General features: G+C 37.6%; 1 protein-coding gene across 3 annotated transcripts in view; it reads right to left on the bottom strand.

The window, feature by feature from the left end:
• The window catches only part of ano1b (anoctamin 1, calcium activated chloride channel b), a 44,380-nt gene extending 34,500 nt beyond the window's left edge, over positions 1–9,880 (bottom strand). The window contains exons 1-3 of one of the 3 annotated variants that reach the window (XM_027999183.1): positions 9,477–9,880; positions 4,702–5,031; positions 2,879–2,977 (exon numbers count right to left, since the gene is read on the bottom strand). In XM_027999183.1, the coding sequence (XP_027854984.1) occupies positions 2,879–2,977; positions 4,702–5,031; positions 9,477–9,572 (525 nt within the window). In that variant the 5' untranslated portion in view covers positions 9,573–9,880. The remainder of the gene's footprint in view (positions 1–2,878; positions 2,978–4,701; positions 5,032–9,476) is intronic. The other 2 variants (XM_027999163.1, XM_027999173.1) reach the window with 2 other exon arrangements.
• Between the last annotated feature and the right edge of the window lie 6,818 nt (positions 9,881–16,698).

Here is a 16,698-nt window from a genome sequence, read left to right as displayed (position 1 = left end):
ATCCCCAGAAACAAACATGGAGAAGCAGCATTCAGCTTCTCTGCACCACAAATCTGGAACAAACTTCCAGAAAACTGCAAAACGACTAAAAATTAGATTCCTTTAAATCAAGGCTAAAACCCTGCTTAGAGTTGCTTTTGAACCATCATAAATGAAATATTTCTTTTTTTGATGATGGCACTCAACAAAATATTGTTTACCGGTTTTCTCAATTGTTGATTGTTCCTCTTTTATGACTTTGCATTTTTGTGTGAAGCACTTTGAACTGTCTTGTTGTTTAACATGTTATACAAATAAACTTTATTGGTTGATTGATCAAGTTCAGCAAAATGCTAAACAAAAAAGATCTAGCGCTGATTATTTGAGACAAAGTTTACAACATTTGGAACATTCAGGAACTTCTGTTCTTTCAACCTGCACCATGTGACCTGAAAAAAGTTTTTTTTTTTACATATTTGTTAAAATTAGCGCCGTCATATAACATTATACTATAAGACAGATAATCTGAGAAACAAATCTGCTTCCCCCAGACCATCTGTTTCATACTATGCTGTTATGACGGGGTGAAAGTTTTAGCAAATATGTTAAAAACATATTTTTGTAAAAGTCATACTCCAGTTTTATTGTAGAATTGTCCTTCCTGTATCTGGTACTTCAGTGACCATAACTTCAATAAGCAGACATGTGAATGTCCAAACTGGTCAGGAATAATGTTTTGATGACTGGATTTCCCTTTTAGCTTGTCTCATTTTGGACTCAGCTGGTAGTGGGGTTGGTATCTTTTACTACCATGGTTTGAATGTTGTATTACCAAACAATGACCCTTATCTTTTGCATTATTTGAAGACAACAGAATTTATGAGCATAGTGTAGGATGAGATTCAGTAACCTTGACACTGGGCATGTGACAGTATGGCAGCATATTATCACATGCATATAATTAACATGTGCCAATATGCAGCCATATTGCCAACAAGGCACACCTATGAAATCACAGGTGTGCCTTGCTGACAATGCATACAATGAGAAAACTGATGATGTGGACATTTTTATCATGGTGACTAAATTGGGATAAATGGCAGAGAAACTTGAGATGGATTTTGGTCGTACAGATTGGAGGTAGAACTTGCTGATACTTTCACAAGTTCTACCCTGTGAAAGTATTACTGGAGTCATTTTGGGGGTGACGTTTATTCTGCAGGTTTTCAGCAGACAAGAAGTTGATCATCGTTTTGTACCTGTCAACAAATTAGAAAATCAGTAAAAGTGAAAAAGAAAGTCAGTGTCTTGAAGAACTTCACATTCTCTTGGAAAAAGCTGCATTTGAGCCTCATTGTTCCAACTGTGTGTTACAGTTTATTGGCTGGGTGGACTAAGAATCACATAATGCTGTGTTTCTGCTACTCAATGGAGATGAATATTGCTGTTTAGGGATTTTTCTGAAAACGTGTTGCAGCATTATTCTGTCAGCTCCAGTGGCCACAGTGAGAGGAGGAAGTTAATGTTCTTTCAACTCTAAAAGATAGATATATTAATGTAATAACATCAGCTGTCTAAGCAATTTCCAATGGTGCACAAGGATGGTACTGGCCAGAGGCAGCTGATCAAAGCATCTCATTTCGATAAGGGGAGGAGCTTGGACAAGAGCCACTTAGGTGTTCACAGCATAACTTAAGATAGTTTGGCAGAACGAGATATTGCTGACTATCAGCACCCCATCAGTTCCTGAACTTAGTTTTCTCCTGGGATGTTGTTCAGGGCTTATATGTGTGGACTGAATCCCTCTCTAAGCTCCACCACATTCACACTAAAATCCATCCATCCATCCATTTTCTGTTCACCCTCGTCCCTAATGGGGTCGGGAGGGTTGCTGGTGCCCATCTCCAGCTACGTTCCGGGCGAGAGGCGGGGTACACCCTGGACAGGTCGCCAGTCTGTCGCAGTTCACACTAAAATACATCTTCAATTCAACTTCCTTCCTGTCATGAAGTGCGGATGTAAAGGGAGGTGAGACAGATGCAGTAGATCCAGGTAAGTGAAATGAAGATGTTTTAATGATGAAAAAAGTTCTAAGCACAATCCAAAATAGTCCACAGCCAGGCAGCACGACTGAACAGAAGCCAGGGCTCAACGCCGGTAGCACTGGAGCCAAGAAGGACACGGTAACACAGCCAGACAGTATGACACGAACAAACGACAAGGACCCAACCAGGACGCACACACACAGGTGGCATTAAATACACAGAGGGTAATCACAGAAACGAGACACACACAATGATCAAGGGGAGACAGGACGGCACAGAGACTTAGAAAACTCAAAACACATAGAAAAACACAGATCCTGACAATTCCATTCACTTCTGTTTATATAAAACATCAATTCACAACAAGTGTCATCGCAAGGCACATGAAACAACGACTCTTTTTAAAATAACCTGACAAGAAATATGGAATCACTACTCTCATAAGTGTTGAATCTTTTTACTTTAAATAAAACAATATAATTATATGCTCCAAAACCATGACTGAACAGCTGAACATTCTGGCTTTATGAAACAAAGTGCTCTGAATAGATTTCTTCTGTTTATGCCTTTTGTTGTTTTTAAATTATGCATTTACTTAACTTTTAATTACAAAGATAACCTCAATAAATACAAGAAGTTGTATATTTGAGATGCAGTGCCAGTTTGACACTACTGATGACAAAAATAATTAGGGGTTTTGCTTTGCACGCATCAGCTCACACCATAGGTAAGTACACTTGTTGCATGGTTGTTGGAAACCTGAGATTTGACAACCAAAACTGTCAACAGAAGCATCATACAGCATTCCCATTAACCACTGCAGATCGATCACTACAGGAATCAGCTGAACTTACCTTTTTTGTGGGCATCTTTAGCTTCATTAATTCAGCCTCTCGACAGAGAACGTTCCAGGGTGCATGAATCTTTACAAAGCCCAAACCAGGAATCATGGCCTGCCACATATAAAGAAATTTGTTTGAATTTCATATTCTATACTCAGCAGAAATTGTTGAATTATTAAAAACCATATTTTAAAATGACTTTGTCTTGATTTTCCATGTGTCTTGCCAATTGTCTCAGATCAGAAAGCAGAAGATTACTTGTCGTCATGCAGACAATACTCAGAATTTTTTTTCTCCTATAACAGGAAGATCACTGCATACATCTCTTTGTACCTTGGATTTCATTTGTTTCTGTTTTGATCATTTCATGGCTAAAGTGTCTGATTCTGAGGTCCACCATGGGCCTCAGCTTCCTGAGCCTCTAGTTGGGTCTTCGGCCTCCCTCTGCTGCCCACACCAGACTCCAGAGACTCAGCTCCTTCACCACTGGCTTCCTGTGTTCGTCAGTCGTTGTCATCAGCCTCCAGTCTTACATTGACGACCTCCTGTGTCTCTAGGCCTACAGTCTCCAAGATTCCACTGCCCTTCAGACTTTGAGTTCCTTCTTTGCCAGCTGCTTGGATTTCTTTGCATTTGCCAAGAGCCTACAAGGTGCCTTGGGTGTTAATGTCAGTATGCTGATCATTGGCACAGCTTCCACAACTAACCGCTGGACATCAAGCTCCTGCACCACCACGCCTCTGGGGTCTTTAGCTGCTGCCATTTTCCTACAGTTCTCTATTATCATATTTATGTCACTGATAAAAGTTTACAAACCCTTTCTGGATTTTAAAAATACTGTAGATTAAAAAAAAACAGTATGAGATTTCAGCCATGTTTAATTTTTTTAAGTTCATGACTAAATAATGCCATATTTGATTTTTTATTCTTGGTTTTTAAAGGGTCAGTGTTTTGGTTGGCAGGTAATAGCATAGATTAAAAATAATATCATACTATTGTTGTTAATTCCCCTCAAGTTCCCTGAAGTGTTTATGCACATCAATTAAACATGAGTGGAACCTCCCCCAAAATTAATTCATTTTTTTAAATTGACATTTTTATAGAGGACAGATGAGGAGAGAATCTTCAGCTTTGAGACACTGTTGCATAGGACTTGTTTTGGTTCTAGTGGAAATGATGTTTCAGTGAAACATTTATATTTTCTGGCATTTCTACATGATCTACTGACTTTTGCCCTTATGAGTTTTTCTTATTTTATCTGAGCTTTGACCTCTTTTGGATCATTTTGGTTTGCTGTGAACCTATTGTTCCATCATTAAAATGAGGCTTATTGTGCAGTGGGAATTTTTCTGTATTTGTTTTAATAAGCTGTATTGACAGCGCAGTTGGTAGAGCTGTTGCCTTGCAGCAAGAAGGTCCTGGGTTCAATTCCCGCCCCAGGGTCTTTCTGCACGGAGTTTGCATGTTCTCCCTGTGCATGTGTGGCTTCTCTCCGGGTACTCTGGCTTCCTCCCACAGTCCAAAAACATGACTTCCAGGTTAATTGGTCTCTCTAAATTCTCCCTGGGTGTGTGTGTGTGCATGGTTGTGTGTCCCGTCTGTTTCTGTGTTGCCCTGCGACAGACTGGCGACCTGTCCAGGGTGACCCCGCCTCTCGCCCGGAACGTTAGCTGGGGATAGGCACTAGAACCTCCTGGCCCCCGACTAGGGACAAGGGTGTACAGAAAATGGATGGATAGAAGCTGTATTGACTGTTTTACCAGTGTAAAGCATGTACAGAGATCAGAGCAAAACACTTTTAAAAGCAGGTGACAAAAGTCAAAATGTAAACTCACTTCCTCATCTTTTTCCAGCTCTAGTCCCATTTCTTTCAGATTTTTCTCAAACTCCTCCCTCCTGAATGTTTTGTGATCCTCTTGACTGTTAAGCGTTTCTCCCAGACATCCCATTTCCACATCAGCCACTGTGGATGCACCTTGGACCTGCTTGCTTTGTCCAAGCGTGCGGGAAGCAAAGTTCTCTGTGAGACTGTGGTCTGACTGTCGACTGGAGCGCCCTCCACCTGACTTCCTCACAGGGTAAGTGAGAATGTAGTCGACACGCCGCTGACCATCCTGGAAGAAAAGTCCATGATAGCAATTGGTGCTTTCCTCTGGATTGAGAGCCTGAAATCAGCAAACACAAAACACAATGATAGAGAAGATGGAGAAACCAGATTTCACACGGCAAAAACAGTGATTTTTTGTCTAGATTCTTGTGCAAATATTTAAAAAGACTTTAAAACAGACAAACTAACTTGCAAGTAATGTTTCAGAAAAATATTAAAAGTTTTCTTTAAGTAAATAATTCCTTACTTTTGCTGAAAAAGTTTCATTTGCAGATTATTTTACTCATAACAAGACATATTTTCTATGTTATAACTAAAATAGTTTGCGAGTGGAACTATTACTTTTCCATCAGTATTAGGAATTATTTACTTATGACAAGCACCCATGTGTGAAAAGTTACTTGAAGTTAGTTTAGTCTTTTTTCAAGAATACTAAATTATTTTTCCTAGACAGAAATATTTGGTGAGATTTTGGGCAAAACACATACTTTAAAAAAGCAACATTGTTTTGTTCAGTTTTGGGCCTTGTCTAATTCTTTCAGGAATAACCAGGACAGAGTCAAAGGAAAATGTTGCTACAGTGGACCTGAGTAGATTTGAAAAGGAGTTTGGTGAAGTAGTTCTGACAAGTCAGTACTTTACCTGCAGAAGACAGGCAGCTTATCAAGAGAAAATCCTGCAATGAAAGAAGGCTATTCACGTTTTTATTAAAAAAATTATTTAATGTGTTTTCTCAGCCACATGTCTTAGTTAGTTACTGGATGCATCTAGATGAACTACAGCTGCTGTGTGTATCAGTGGCACCTGGGCATTTTATCTTTCTCGGGATATTTTGCTAAAACAATTATGAAAACATAAAATTGAATGACACAACATCCACATTTGAGTGGATGTGACTCTGGCTCCTTCAAAGACAGCATCAGACAGAGAAAGCATAAGAGGAAACTTCAAAGAAAACACGGCAGCCTGTGGTTGCTACCATGAGTAGAACAAAATGATGTGAAGTCTTAGTCAATCCAGGCAGGATGCCACATATGTTCATTACTGCATATCTTTACAAAATAATATAATTAAGCAGTGGAAAGCTTCCTTAGTAAACATAAACTGGTAATATATACTAAAAAATAGTCCTAGCCTAAAGTTTTGAGGTTTATAGAAACTGCTATAGTAATGACTCACATGGGAACAACGCTGTTTTATCTGTAACTTAAATGTACCCAGACAATCAAAGAAGCATTCAGAACCCGGATACAGTTTGAAATGTATTAAATGTCACATCACAGCCTTTATTGTATGACTCTAGAGAAAAAAGAAACAACCTGTACACCCAAAGAATCTGGTTCTCAAAATTATCCCATGTTTGGCTTTGAGTCTGTCTGGCCAAATATATATATTTTTTGCATCTTCTAAATTATAAAGAGACATTTCTTATGGACAGATTAGATTAAAGATAAAGTAGATGTAAATTGATGGTTTCCACAGGTCGGAGATCATTTGTGTACCAAATAAGTGAAGGCACCCATCATGTCTGGCATGGCCCTTCCTAGAAATTCTAGGACATATATAGGTGAATTATGAGCTGTCATAACCTCTGGCTTTTACTTTACGATTTCTAAATATAAATCTACATCTGAAGACCAGCCACACCCCTATATGACAGCAGCTGGTTAACACTGACTGCTTGGTGCACAACTCTAAGTCTAAAGTGTTCATCAGGTCTGTGAAACCCATGAGAAAACAATCTGATAGCATTCAAAGGTGAGATCCATCCAGACCCTTATCTCTGGGGAAAAAAGTATCAGCTGCTAACATCCTGGTGCAAGGAGCCCCAAGACATCCTCATATGTTCTTTGTGCATTTTTCACAGTTTGACTGCATCTCAGTCACCAAAAGAAAGTCATTTAATTGACAGGTACATTGATTCAGACTCTGAGATCTAACATTTAGAACAATTTTTACCCTTGATGTTAATTGTCAATTTTATTTTCATTTAGAAATCTCTTCAACCTAAAATGCTCACAGCTTCTTGAACCTTTTTCAGTTTCAACGCTGAAACCCTGATTAGTAGGTAACTGGAAGTAAAAAGGGAAATTGTGCTGCACTGTGTAGGCAGAGTGCTGGCTATGATGTTTAGCTCAAGTGATTGTACACAAATTTATCTAGTAATAAGCTCAACATCAACAAGTGGGTTTGGAGGTTTCCTTTGGCAATTTCTCTGTTATGTGCTTCAGCTGTGTTGCTTGGGCGGATGTGTAACCATTTTTTCTCTTGTCATTATTTACTTGTCATTAAAGACCTGGGGTCTTTAAGAATTTAAAACAACTTTAAGTTCTTATTTGTCAGTTTTAGCAACTATGGTGGCTGTTATGTGTGTGTGTTTTTTAGAACGACGCCCCCCACCTCACCCATTGGTTAACTCTGTTGCCTCGCCGCCAGATGATCCCAGGGTTAAATCTGCATGGAGTTTGCATGTTCTCAATGTTCATCGTTGGGTTCTCGCTGAATACTCCGGCTTCTTCCCACAGCCCAGAAACATGACCATTAGGTTAACTGGTCTCTCTAAATACACTGAGGTAGGGGTGTGTGCGTGCATGTGTGTGTATGGTTGCATGTTCTCTGTAGCCTGTGATGGTTTAACAACCTGTTCTGTTTAATTTATCCACTTGTTATTTTTGAAGGCCAGAAGGAGCTCAGAGGCGACTTGTCATTATTGGCTCATGACTGATGTTTTGTGAAAGTGGACAGTGATATAACAGTAAAATCATCACACATCCTCCTCAATAAAAAAGCAAGATTTGTGATGATTTTATTCTCACACATAAAATCAAAACATGATCTTAATTTTCAAAATTCCCAAACAATTTTGAAAATAAAGAGTAGAGCACATACCATATAGGCAACTAGAAATTGCAATGAATGAAACAGACCACCTTTAAGACACATGTAACATGTTTAACTGAAAGTTGAGCAAACCGTTAGAGTGATGTTTGCTTTGAAATTTGGTTGTAATAGATGAACACATTTCACACTGTGCTTTTGGCCCAACGTTTCCCCTGCATCACAGTGGGAAACCGGAGCCTGTCTGAGCAGTGAATTGCAGGCAATAAATGAGGGAAACCAGCTGAGAGCGTCAGTCCAAATCACAGAGTGTTTTCAAAGTTTTCACATCTATTGAACCTTTTTGCATCTCATCACATTTCCAATCACAAACATTAAAGTATTTTTTAGAAAAGACCTGTAACTGGGGCCAGGGTTCACAGTCCATCAAAACAACAACTATAAACAGCCAAAAAGATGATGTGGATCAGTGCATATTCATGGGTTAGAAACGTCCAGTCAAAATCCAGCCTTAAATTGAGGACATGTTTCAAATTGTACTGTTCACAGACACTCTGATAAGACCTGTGATATTTTGCAAAGGAAAATGGGGGGAAAAATTTCAGAATCCAGTATCTCTAAAGTTGCAACTGTAATGTTTAACTGTAAAAATGTTTAAAAGCAAGGCATCATTTTTTTTGCACAACAAAATGGAGAAAGGGTCCAGGAGTATGAACACATTTTCAAGACACTGTATGGGACACAGACAAATAACCATGCATTCCTATGCTCACCCGTAAAGTCAGTTTGAACTAACTAAGCCGTCACCTTACAGGTTTCCATACAGTGGGAGGAAACCAGAGCACACAGAGGAAAGCCAAGCATCAGAAACTTTTAAAACAACTTCATCCAATCGTTCAGACTTTAGTTTCATCTAGTGGATACTCTCAATATTCCGTTGATTTGACCTGCTATATAAGGGATGCCCAAACGGTCATTTTTAAACTCTATGGACTTAATAAGGAAACCAAAACTATTTTCATCTCTCAGTCAAATACAGTAGTCTGTCGGAACTCCTTTGGTGACACTGTAGGAAATCACAGATGGCCAAAAATAGTCACATTTTTATATTTAGTCCAAAACAAACCATTTTAGAAACAGCATGAGCTTTGTGCTTCATTTTTTTAAATGATAAAAGGACTGTGGTCCTCCTATTAGTAGATCTCTCTGACTGTAGCTGCAGCGGTAATCCAGTTTTTGGGGGGTTTTGTATAGACTGTCAAGAATGGTGTGTTGGCTGCAGGTATTTGAAACGTGAGGTCGAATGTCAACAGAACAACAAAATCTCTGAGGCTGCAGCAGTGGCTCTCAGTAGAACCAACACTGTCTATGAAATATTGAAAGTTGACTGGGAATCAATACCTATCAAAAATAAATCCAAATTAAAAAATAAGGCTAGGTACTTCAAAGGAAGGATCTCTCTCATCATCTGGAAATATATTGTATTTCTTATCTCCTGAAAGAGTTGCATCATTAATATTTTTTGGCCAGATCTATATTTGTAAGACAAGGACATTTTGAATCAAACAAGTAAAATAACAAAAAAGAAACATTGACCTGTTAACGTACTATCAGAGCAATTTATTTTGTCTTCTGCATGTTCTTACTATTTAAGATGATACTCACCCTAAACTTGCCATGAAAGATGACATCTCGTAGAAAATGTTGAGTGGACCCAGAGGCTGATGACTGCTGAGGTTCTGAGTTTGCTTCCTCTGTCATAGTTTAGGCAGAACAGAGACATAAACCCACCAGGAAGACGTCTCAGAGCAACTATTCTATGTTGTGCTCGGTGAGTTAATGTGTGTCTTCTGTGTAAAATATCCAGTTACAGGACAGTGCATGAATAAACCTTATGCTGCCTCTCCCTTTTTCTGACTCGCAATTTTTCCGTGCTTGTCTCCGTTTAGCTCTCCGTGTGGCTGTGTTTCCATCTGGAATGTGGAGTCGCTGTAGTGAGTCTCTAGCCTTGTTACTTGAGACACCGTCTGTGAGCCAAGATCTAAACTTAGACAACGATAAACCTCTGAACAGAAAGTTCCCTCCCTCACTCTCTCTGCATTTCCTCAGTTGTAATAATTAAAGGATTGAGCACCTCAAGACAAAGCCCACCTGCCAAGTCCACAGCATGACAGGTTTGTCACGCTGTGGATCTTGCCTGCCACAGCATGACAAACCAGTGGCAGGCAAGATCAAATGGGATGAGAAGTGTGAATTACTTTGAAAAGAAACTCCAATCATCCTTAAGAAATATTTGCCCCAAAAAGCCCAAAGGAACAAATGTATATTTTAATAATGAACTACTACCCTAAAATGTTTTTCAAGCAAATGTTTCTATTTTTATTGATCTTATTTCAGGTCATATATGACTCACCATGTTTTGCTCTTTAGGTGGTTTGAGTTTATGGATCGAGATGGGAGTTGTTTTTTGTTTTTTTCGTTGTTGTCTACTTTATTGGATGTAATTTTTTTCTACTTTGCGATGTTAGTCTCAATTTTATAATACCAAACAAGGGGATTTGCTTACCAATTCATTCCTGCAGAACAGGCAAACTCCAATTTGAAAATATACAGACAGTAGTTCACTCTGAGGAGGGAATTGCGCTGCACTGTTAAATTTTCAAAAAGAGGGCAGAAATGTTGCCAAAGTAAAAATATTGCCTTCTAGAGCTCGATGTCTGATATTACAGATAATTTTGTATATCAGTAATATAGAATAAAACATAGAAGTAGAGTGTGAATTCTTACTGTCATGAATATCTGACATTATTATAAAGGTTAATTAGCATGGCTTAGATGAATTCAGAGTAAGAGAGGAATAACCCAACAATTTCTATGAAAAGGGCTGCTGTTGCTGGTATTTATTGTAGTTATTCTTTTCTATTATTTTGAAATAAATTTTATAGAGATTGTTAGATTTATTATCAGCACAGCAGTTCCTAAAGTGTAACCTCTTTATCTGGAATAACATGAAACTTAAGTTTCTGCTTTAAGTTTTTCTGGTTGAGAACAGATCATCCATTCCATGGTCAGCATTTCCAAGTAATAATTCTATTTGCCTTGTAAGCAACCATCACACTACTAAACAAGGAGCAGCTGTGCAGAGCCTGGAGGAAAAGGCTACATGCTAATTATTAAAATAATCACAAAAAAAAATTAAAAAAATAATGAAAACTTGCTTTGTGCAAATGATTATTGTCAATGTTTAAAGTGCAAAGGTAAATTACATGCTTTTAAAAGTGTTTTTAATAAAGGACAAATGTGCTTTTAATGTGCTGTGCAATGTACCACAGCAGAAATGGTACCAATAACCAAAAAGAAAGACCTTTTCATAAAAGGCTGAAAAAATGGCATAAGTGCATACAGACAGTAGCTATATTCAAAAAAATCAAATAAAAAATCTGGAATCAATAGGAGGTTTGTAAGCCTGGAACATATACATCCTGAAGCCACAAACATTCCTTGAAGTTATCATTGCCCACAAACGTTCCAGCAAATATAAATTAAGTTACAATAAGTTTTGAAATTATTAGTAATATGTTCCTCTATATTTCTAATATGGAGGAACATATAACTAGTTAATTTAGGTGCAAAAACATTACATCCACATACAGACATTTGCATGCCTGAGTATTGGATTCCATTATGTAATCAGCTACTGTCCTTTGGTTCCATGTGAGGGGAAATGGTGCACATGTTTCTGGACAAATAGGATCAAACACACTTTAACGCAGCTGAGAAAGACTTAAATGAGCAACATAGAAATCCTTCTCCCACTAATAATTTATCCTGTCAAATAGCAAATATATCAGAGCTAGAGAGACTAAAAGTAGAAGACAGGCTTAGAAATTCTAAAACAGGAGAAAGCTCAAACAAATCCTCCTATGCCAGCCTGAGAGGAAACAAACATTTTTCTTTCATTTGACCTTCTGTTTTACTATAGACTATGCCAGAGTTAGGTGACTAAGCAAAACGAAAAAAATAATTCAATTTCAATCAAAGATGGGTAACTAGATATTAGACAGAAGGGTGTACTACTGCCAGCATGGCGTTTGTTTTTAGCTTGTGAATGTTAGAGCCTTTGTTAGTTGACTCAAAGTCTTCTGAAGAGAAATGTTCAGGTCACAAATGTAGGTCCTTCGGAAGTTGTTTTTGGCTCTGGCTCTCTCCCACTGAGCACTTCTCTCTCTTTTTTATGTGGGTAGCTATCCATAATCATCTCACAGTTTTTTTGTTTTTTTTATTACAGCCAATAGTGACCTGTGTGGCATTATCTAAAATTACACCAGTAAACACAACATGATAAACAACAAATCAGGTAAAGTTAGCCGTCATGTGTTTACTCTGTAGATCCCAATACAGGACGGACCTAATGACGTCATCAACCCATCTGTGAAAAATGATGACCTCCATGGGTTAAAATATGTAACAAAAGATATGCATTTGTAAAGTAATTATGAGTTTTGGTGTATCACAAACAGCAATTTTTTAGTTAATTAAAAAATTACAACATATTTAGCCCAACATGTTCAACTAGTCTTGGATCACTTTAAGGGATAAATGAAAGTGAAGATTAGCCATGGGACGTCCTAATCTCTCATGTAAGAAATAACAAAACTTTCCTAATTTAACGTTTCTAGTCTCTTATTTCTAACACTCCACCACATCTCTGGTTTTGTTTATAGACAAAATTATCATACAGCGCTACTACAAAACAAATCCTGCTCTGGGAAGGAATGAGGAAAAAAGATATGGTGAAGAGAGAAGACTTTAACTGTGTTGCTCTTTCACTCAGTGTGACAGTTTGAATGAGTGACTTCTTTTTTTATTGATATTGGCTTTTGGAAGGAAGGGACATTCCTGAGAAGCTGATGACATTTCTCTCAAGTATATTAAAAAGTGATCAGAATATTAAACTGCATAAATCTCCCTTTGTGAAGCAGTTCCAGGAAACTATTCCATTCCATAAAGACTGTTTATTTTAAAAGAAACAACTTCCAGAAAATTTCTGTGGAACCTCTCATTCGTAACATTTAATCCTACAAGCTTATGTAACATAACAGAAACATCCGCTTGTCCGCATATTTTTAGACGTTTTAAAAATCATGCAAAGGAAGGAAGTGGAGACCTCCAAGCCCAGGCTGTCAGGCTCCCAAAGGATAACACATGTTTGACCAGGAACAACATTTAGGGTTGAAAAGTCAGTTCTCACAGTAAACAGAACAAAGTGGTATTAGTGTTCACATACAGTTCCTCAAATTTTCTAACAGCAACACTTAGCACTTTATGTCCAAGTATACCCTTTTAATGATTTACATTTTAAAATTTCATTTTTACTAATTTGAATCAACATATAAAGATTTAAAGAACATAGATAATTACTTCAACGTGAGATAGGCAGTTTAATTTCAAATCAATTTATATTTTCTGTACAAGCAAACTTTCTTGTATAGTCACATGTATTAATTGTTACAGGGTTGAAGGCAGGTTTCCTGTTAAAAGCTCATATAAAAATAGCAATAGAATGTGGGTTCTGTGTGTCTGAAAGCCTAAAGTAAATCAACAAATTGCAGCCATGTAAAATCATAAAGCTTGATTTGTGACACTATGCACACTATGCTTGCTCAGGAAGTAGGAGTTCATTGTTTAACCAGTGGGTTGGCAGTTGAAACCCCACTCTGTCCATGTTGTGTCTTTGGACAAGACACTTCTCCAACCTTGCTCTGTGAGATGGAAGCTCAGAAACGTGGAAGCTGTAGCTCAAAGACAGCAGTTCCCTCAAGTGTTTTGCACAGCTGTATGGGAAATTCAAGGATTTTTCAAACATGCATGAAACAATCAAGCAATGCTGATTCACATATTTCCGACAGCTAATAGAAACATGTTCCATCGTTTCTGTAGTATCACACCAATTACATAAGCCAGTTAGATGTTTCCCCATCTTTAAGAGTGCCATTCAAAAAACTGTGTTCAGTACTTATTCTATTTATAATTATCTCCTCCCTCCTGTTTATTCCTCTTATCCTTACAACATCAACCATATTTTGCATCCTATATAAATGCCTTCCATCAATTTCATTATCCCACCAAATTTTCCATAACTTCTTACTTTTTTTCCAAACTATAGTTTTGCCTTCAGATTTAGATAACTTTATTGGCATATCAATATCTTCTTTTTTAACAGCTTCCTTAGCCAACCAATCTGCTCTTTCATTACCCAAAATGAGCAGGAGTCCAAAATAATATTAGATTTTTGTTTTGTTCACATATTCTATCTAAGTCTATTCCATAACCTCATATAATATATTTTGATGATTATTTGAACTTCCCTTTTCAATACTCAACAATGCAGATAATGAATCACTACAAACTATTATTTTACTGATATTAGTATCCTCCACCCATTCTAAAGCTTATATTAAGCACATCATTCTACTGCATACTCAGATAATTGAATGTTCTTTTTAAAGTATTAATCTTTAAATCAGGAATCACTACTGCTATACTAGTACTTCATTTTTTGGATCTTTCGAACCATCAGTATACATTTGCAAATAATCATTGTATTTATTCTGTATTCGATTCTAAAGTTCTTGGCAAATATCTATAATATTACTTTTCTTAATATTTGTGGCCTGTTTCTTGTCTGGTGACTGTCAATAAAGCTTTATAGAGCTACAAAAATATTTTTAAAAAAAGTGTTATCAAGTTTTGTTCTTTGCTTTGTAGTAAGGAAGTGTCCTCTTATTTCATTATCCATTAGCAGCTCTTCTCTCCTGCCCAGTTATTTAGTTTGCTGTGTTTTTGTCATACATTGTTCACACAGTTTGTCAAATGTCATCGGTAAACAAGATTTCTATTTTATTTATCCTGTATTTGATCTGCTTTTGTGGTTATTAAGACACTTGAAATGTAATTGAACTCCACTAAATAGTGTTCTTTATATTTCCTTCCATCCATCCATTTTTTTAAACCCTTGTGCCTAGTGGGGCTGGGAGGGATGCTGGTGTCTATCTCCAGCGAGACATTTCGGGTGAGAGGCAGTGGCACCCTGGACAGGTTACCAGTAACCTTGGAAAGTCCATCCTTATTCAGGTCACCCACTATACAGAGTAACATGTACACTCTGGAGCTCAACTGAGTGGAGAGGAGGTGTAGTTTATCTGCCAAATCCATTCAGTTCAATTTATTTCAATAGTGCAAATTCAAAACACTTGTCTTCTTAATGTCATTTACAAAAATAAGTCAATTAAATCTAACCATAAAGGCAAATTAAAACTCAAATACATAGACCCCAATTTAAACCCAGTGATGAAAAATGCAGGCAAATTCTGTTTCTTACTGAAATGGTCCAAAAGTTATCTAAGGAAACCCAACAGATTCCATTAAATCAATGACTTGCAGCATTCACTCCTCGATGAGCATGTAATATGCTATATCATAAGTTTACAATGAAAAAGTTTTAAGTTGTTAGAAAGCCAGGGTTTTGGGTTCTGTGTGGTGTTTTGCAGTGCACTGTTTTGTCTGTCCACTTCTTGCAGTTTCCCACCAGAGGGAGCCAAGGAATTGCAGCTCAACTGTAGCACTCCTGCAGTCTTCAAAGCCCTTGTCAATGATATCTGTGGAGGCCAAGTTAATGTACAAAATATTCAGTTACTGTTAAAACTTATTTGTTTAATTAGTAATTTAATAAGTGCATTTGTTGAGGTTTAGGTATCATTATTATATTGCATGTAGCTAATTTCATAATGTTTTATTGTGAATAAGTGTTTAATTTTAAGTTTGTATGCTTTACAACTTAATTGGCCATTTTGTAATTTATGTTAATGAGGTGTGCCGCGCTGGAGCCTTAACGAAGGTTAGAGGAGAGCAGAGAGAAGGAAAGGTGCTGCAAGTAAAATTGAGAGAGCTACACGGTTTTTCAACCGTAGTTTTGTTTTGTGGAGGTTTTTAGGAATTTGGTTGCTCTTGTAAAGGATGGTGGAAAAAACGAAGGAATACATTTTTGTTTTACATCTTTACATCGGAGTGCTGTGGAAATTTTTATTTTCCTCTTCAAACACACGAGTAAAATCAGCGAAATTAACCTTGTGGCATCACAATATCCTCTGCGACTTCCTGAACGTTCCTGTATTTGTTTATTTAAACAATATCCTAAACTACTCCAAATCTATGGCTGAACACCAAAAACATGTCTGCCTAGTCTTTCAAAGGCAGAGAATTGTGAGTTCCACAAATCATCTGTACCATTCCTGGGCTACATCCTTGAGGGTGAACATGTTTTCACAGATCCAGAGAAGGTCAAAGCAGTCCTTGACTGGCCTACCCTACAAACTTGCAAACAGCTACAAATATTCCTAGGATTTGCCAACTTCCATCATCACTTCATCAGAAATTACAGTCAAACCGCAACCCCATTAAAAGCCTTTACTTCCAGGTTCCTTTCTCCTGCTCACCCAAAAAAATCCAGCTTTCCTCAAACTCAAGAAAAGCTTCTCCCAAACACCCATTGTCATACAGCCCAACCCCCAGAAAGAGTTCGTCACATTCTGAAATGGGGGTTGGCACTGTCCTCTCCCAACATTCAGGTTCTAATGAAAAACTTTGCCCTTGTGCTTTCTTTTCCCGCAGACTTTCCTCTGCTGAATGTAATGACAATGTGGGGGAACCTCTTGCTATAGAGGAAAAGCGGCACTGGTTGGAGAGTGCTGAACATTCCATGTTGGTTCTGATGAAAAATCAGCCAAACGACTTAACTCTGGTCAGTCTTGTTGGTCCTTGTTTTTCTCTCTCTTTAATCTATGCATTTCTTATTGCCAAGGTTCCAAGAATATCAAACCAGAAGCCA

This window comes from Xiphophorus couchianus, chromosome 2 (genome assembly GCF_001444195.1).
Source record: "Xiphophorus couchianus chromosome 2, X_couchianus-1.0, whole genome shotgun sequence".
Taxonomy (NCBI): Eukaryota; Metazoa; Chordata; class Actinopteri; order Cyprinodontiformes; family Poeciliidae; genus Xiphophorus; species Xiphophorus couchianus.
Note: the sequence above shows the minus strand (reverse complement) of the source record. Positions and strands in the feature narration are given on the sequence as shown.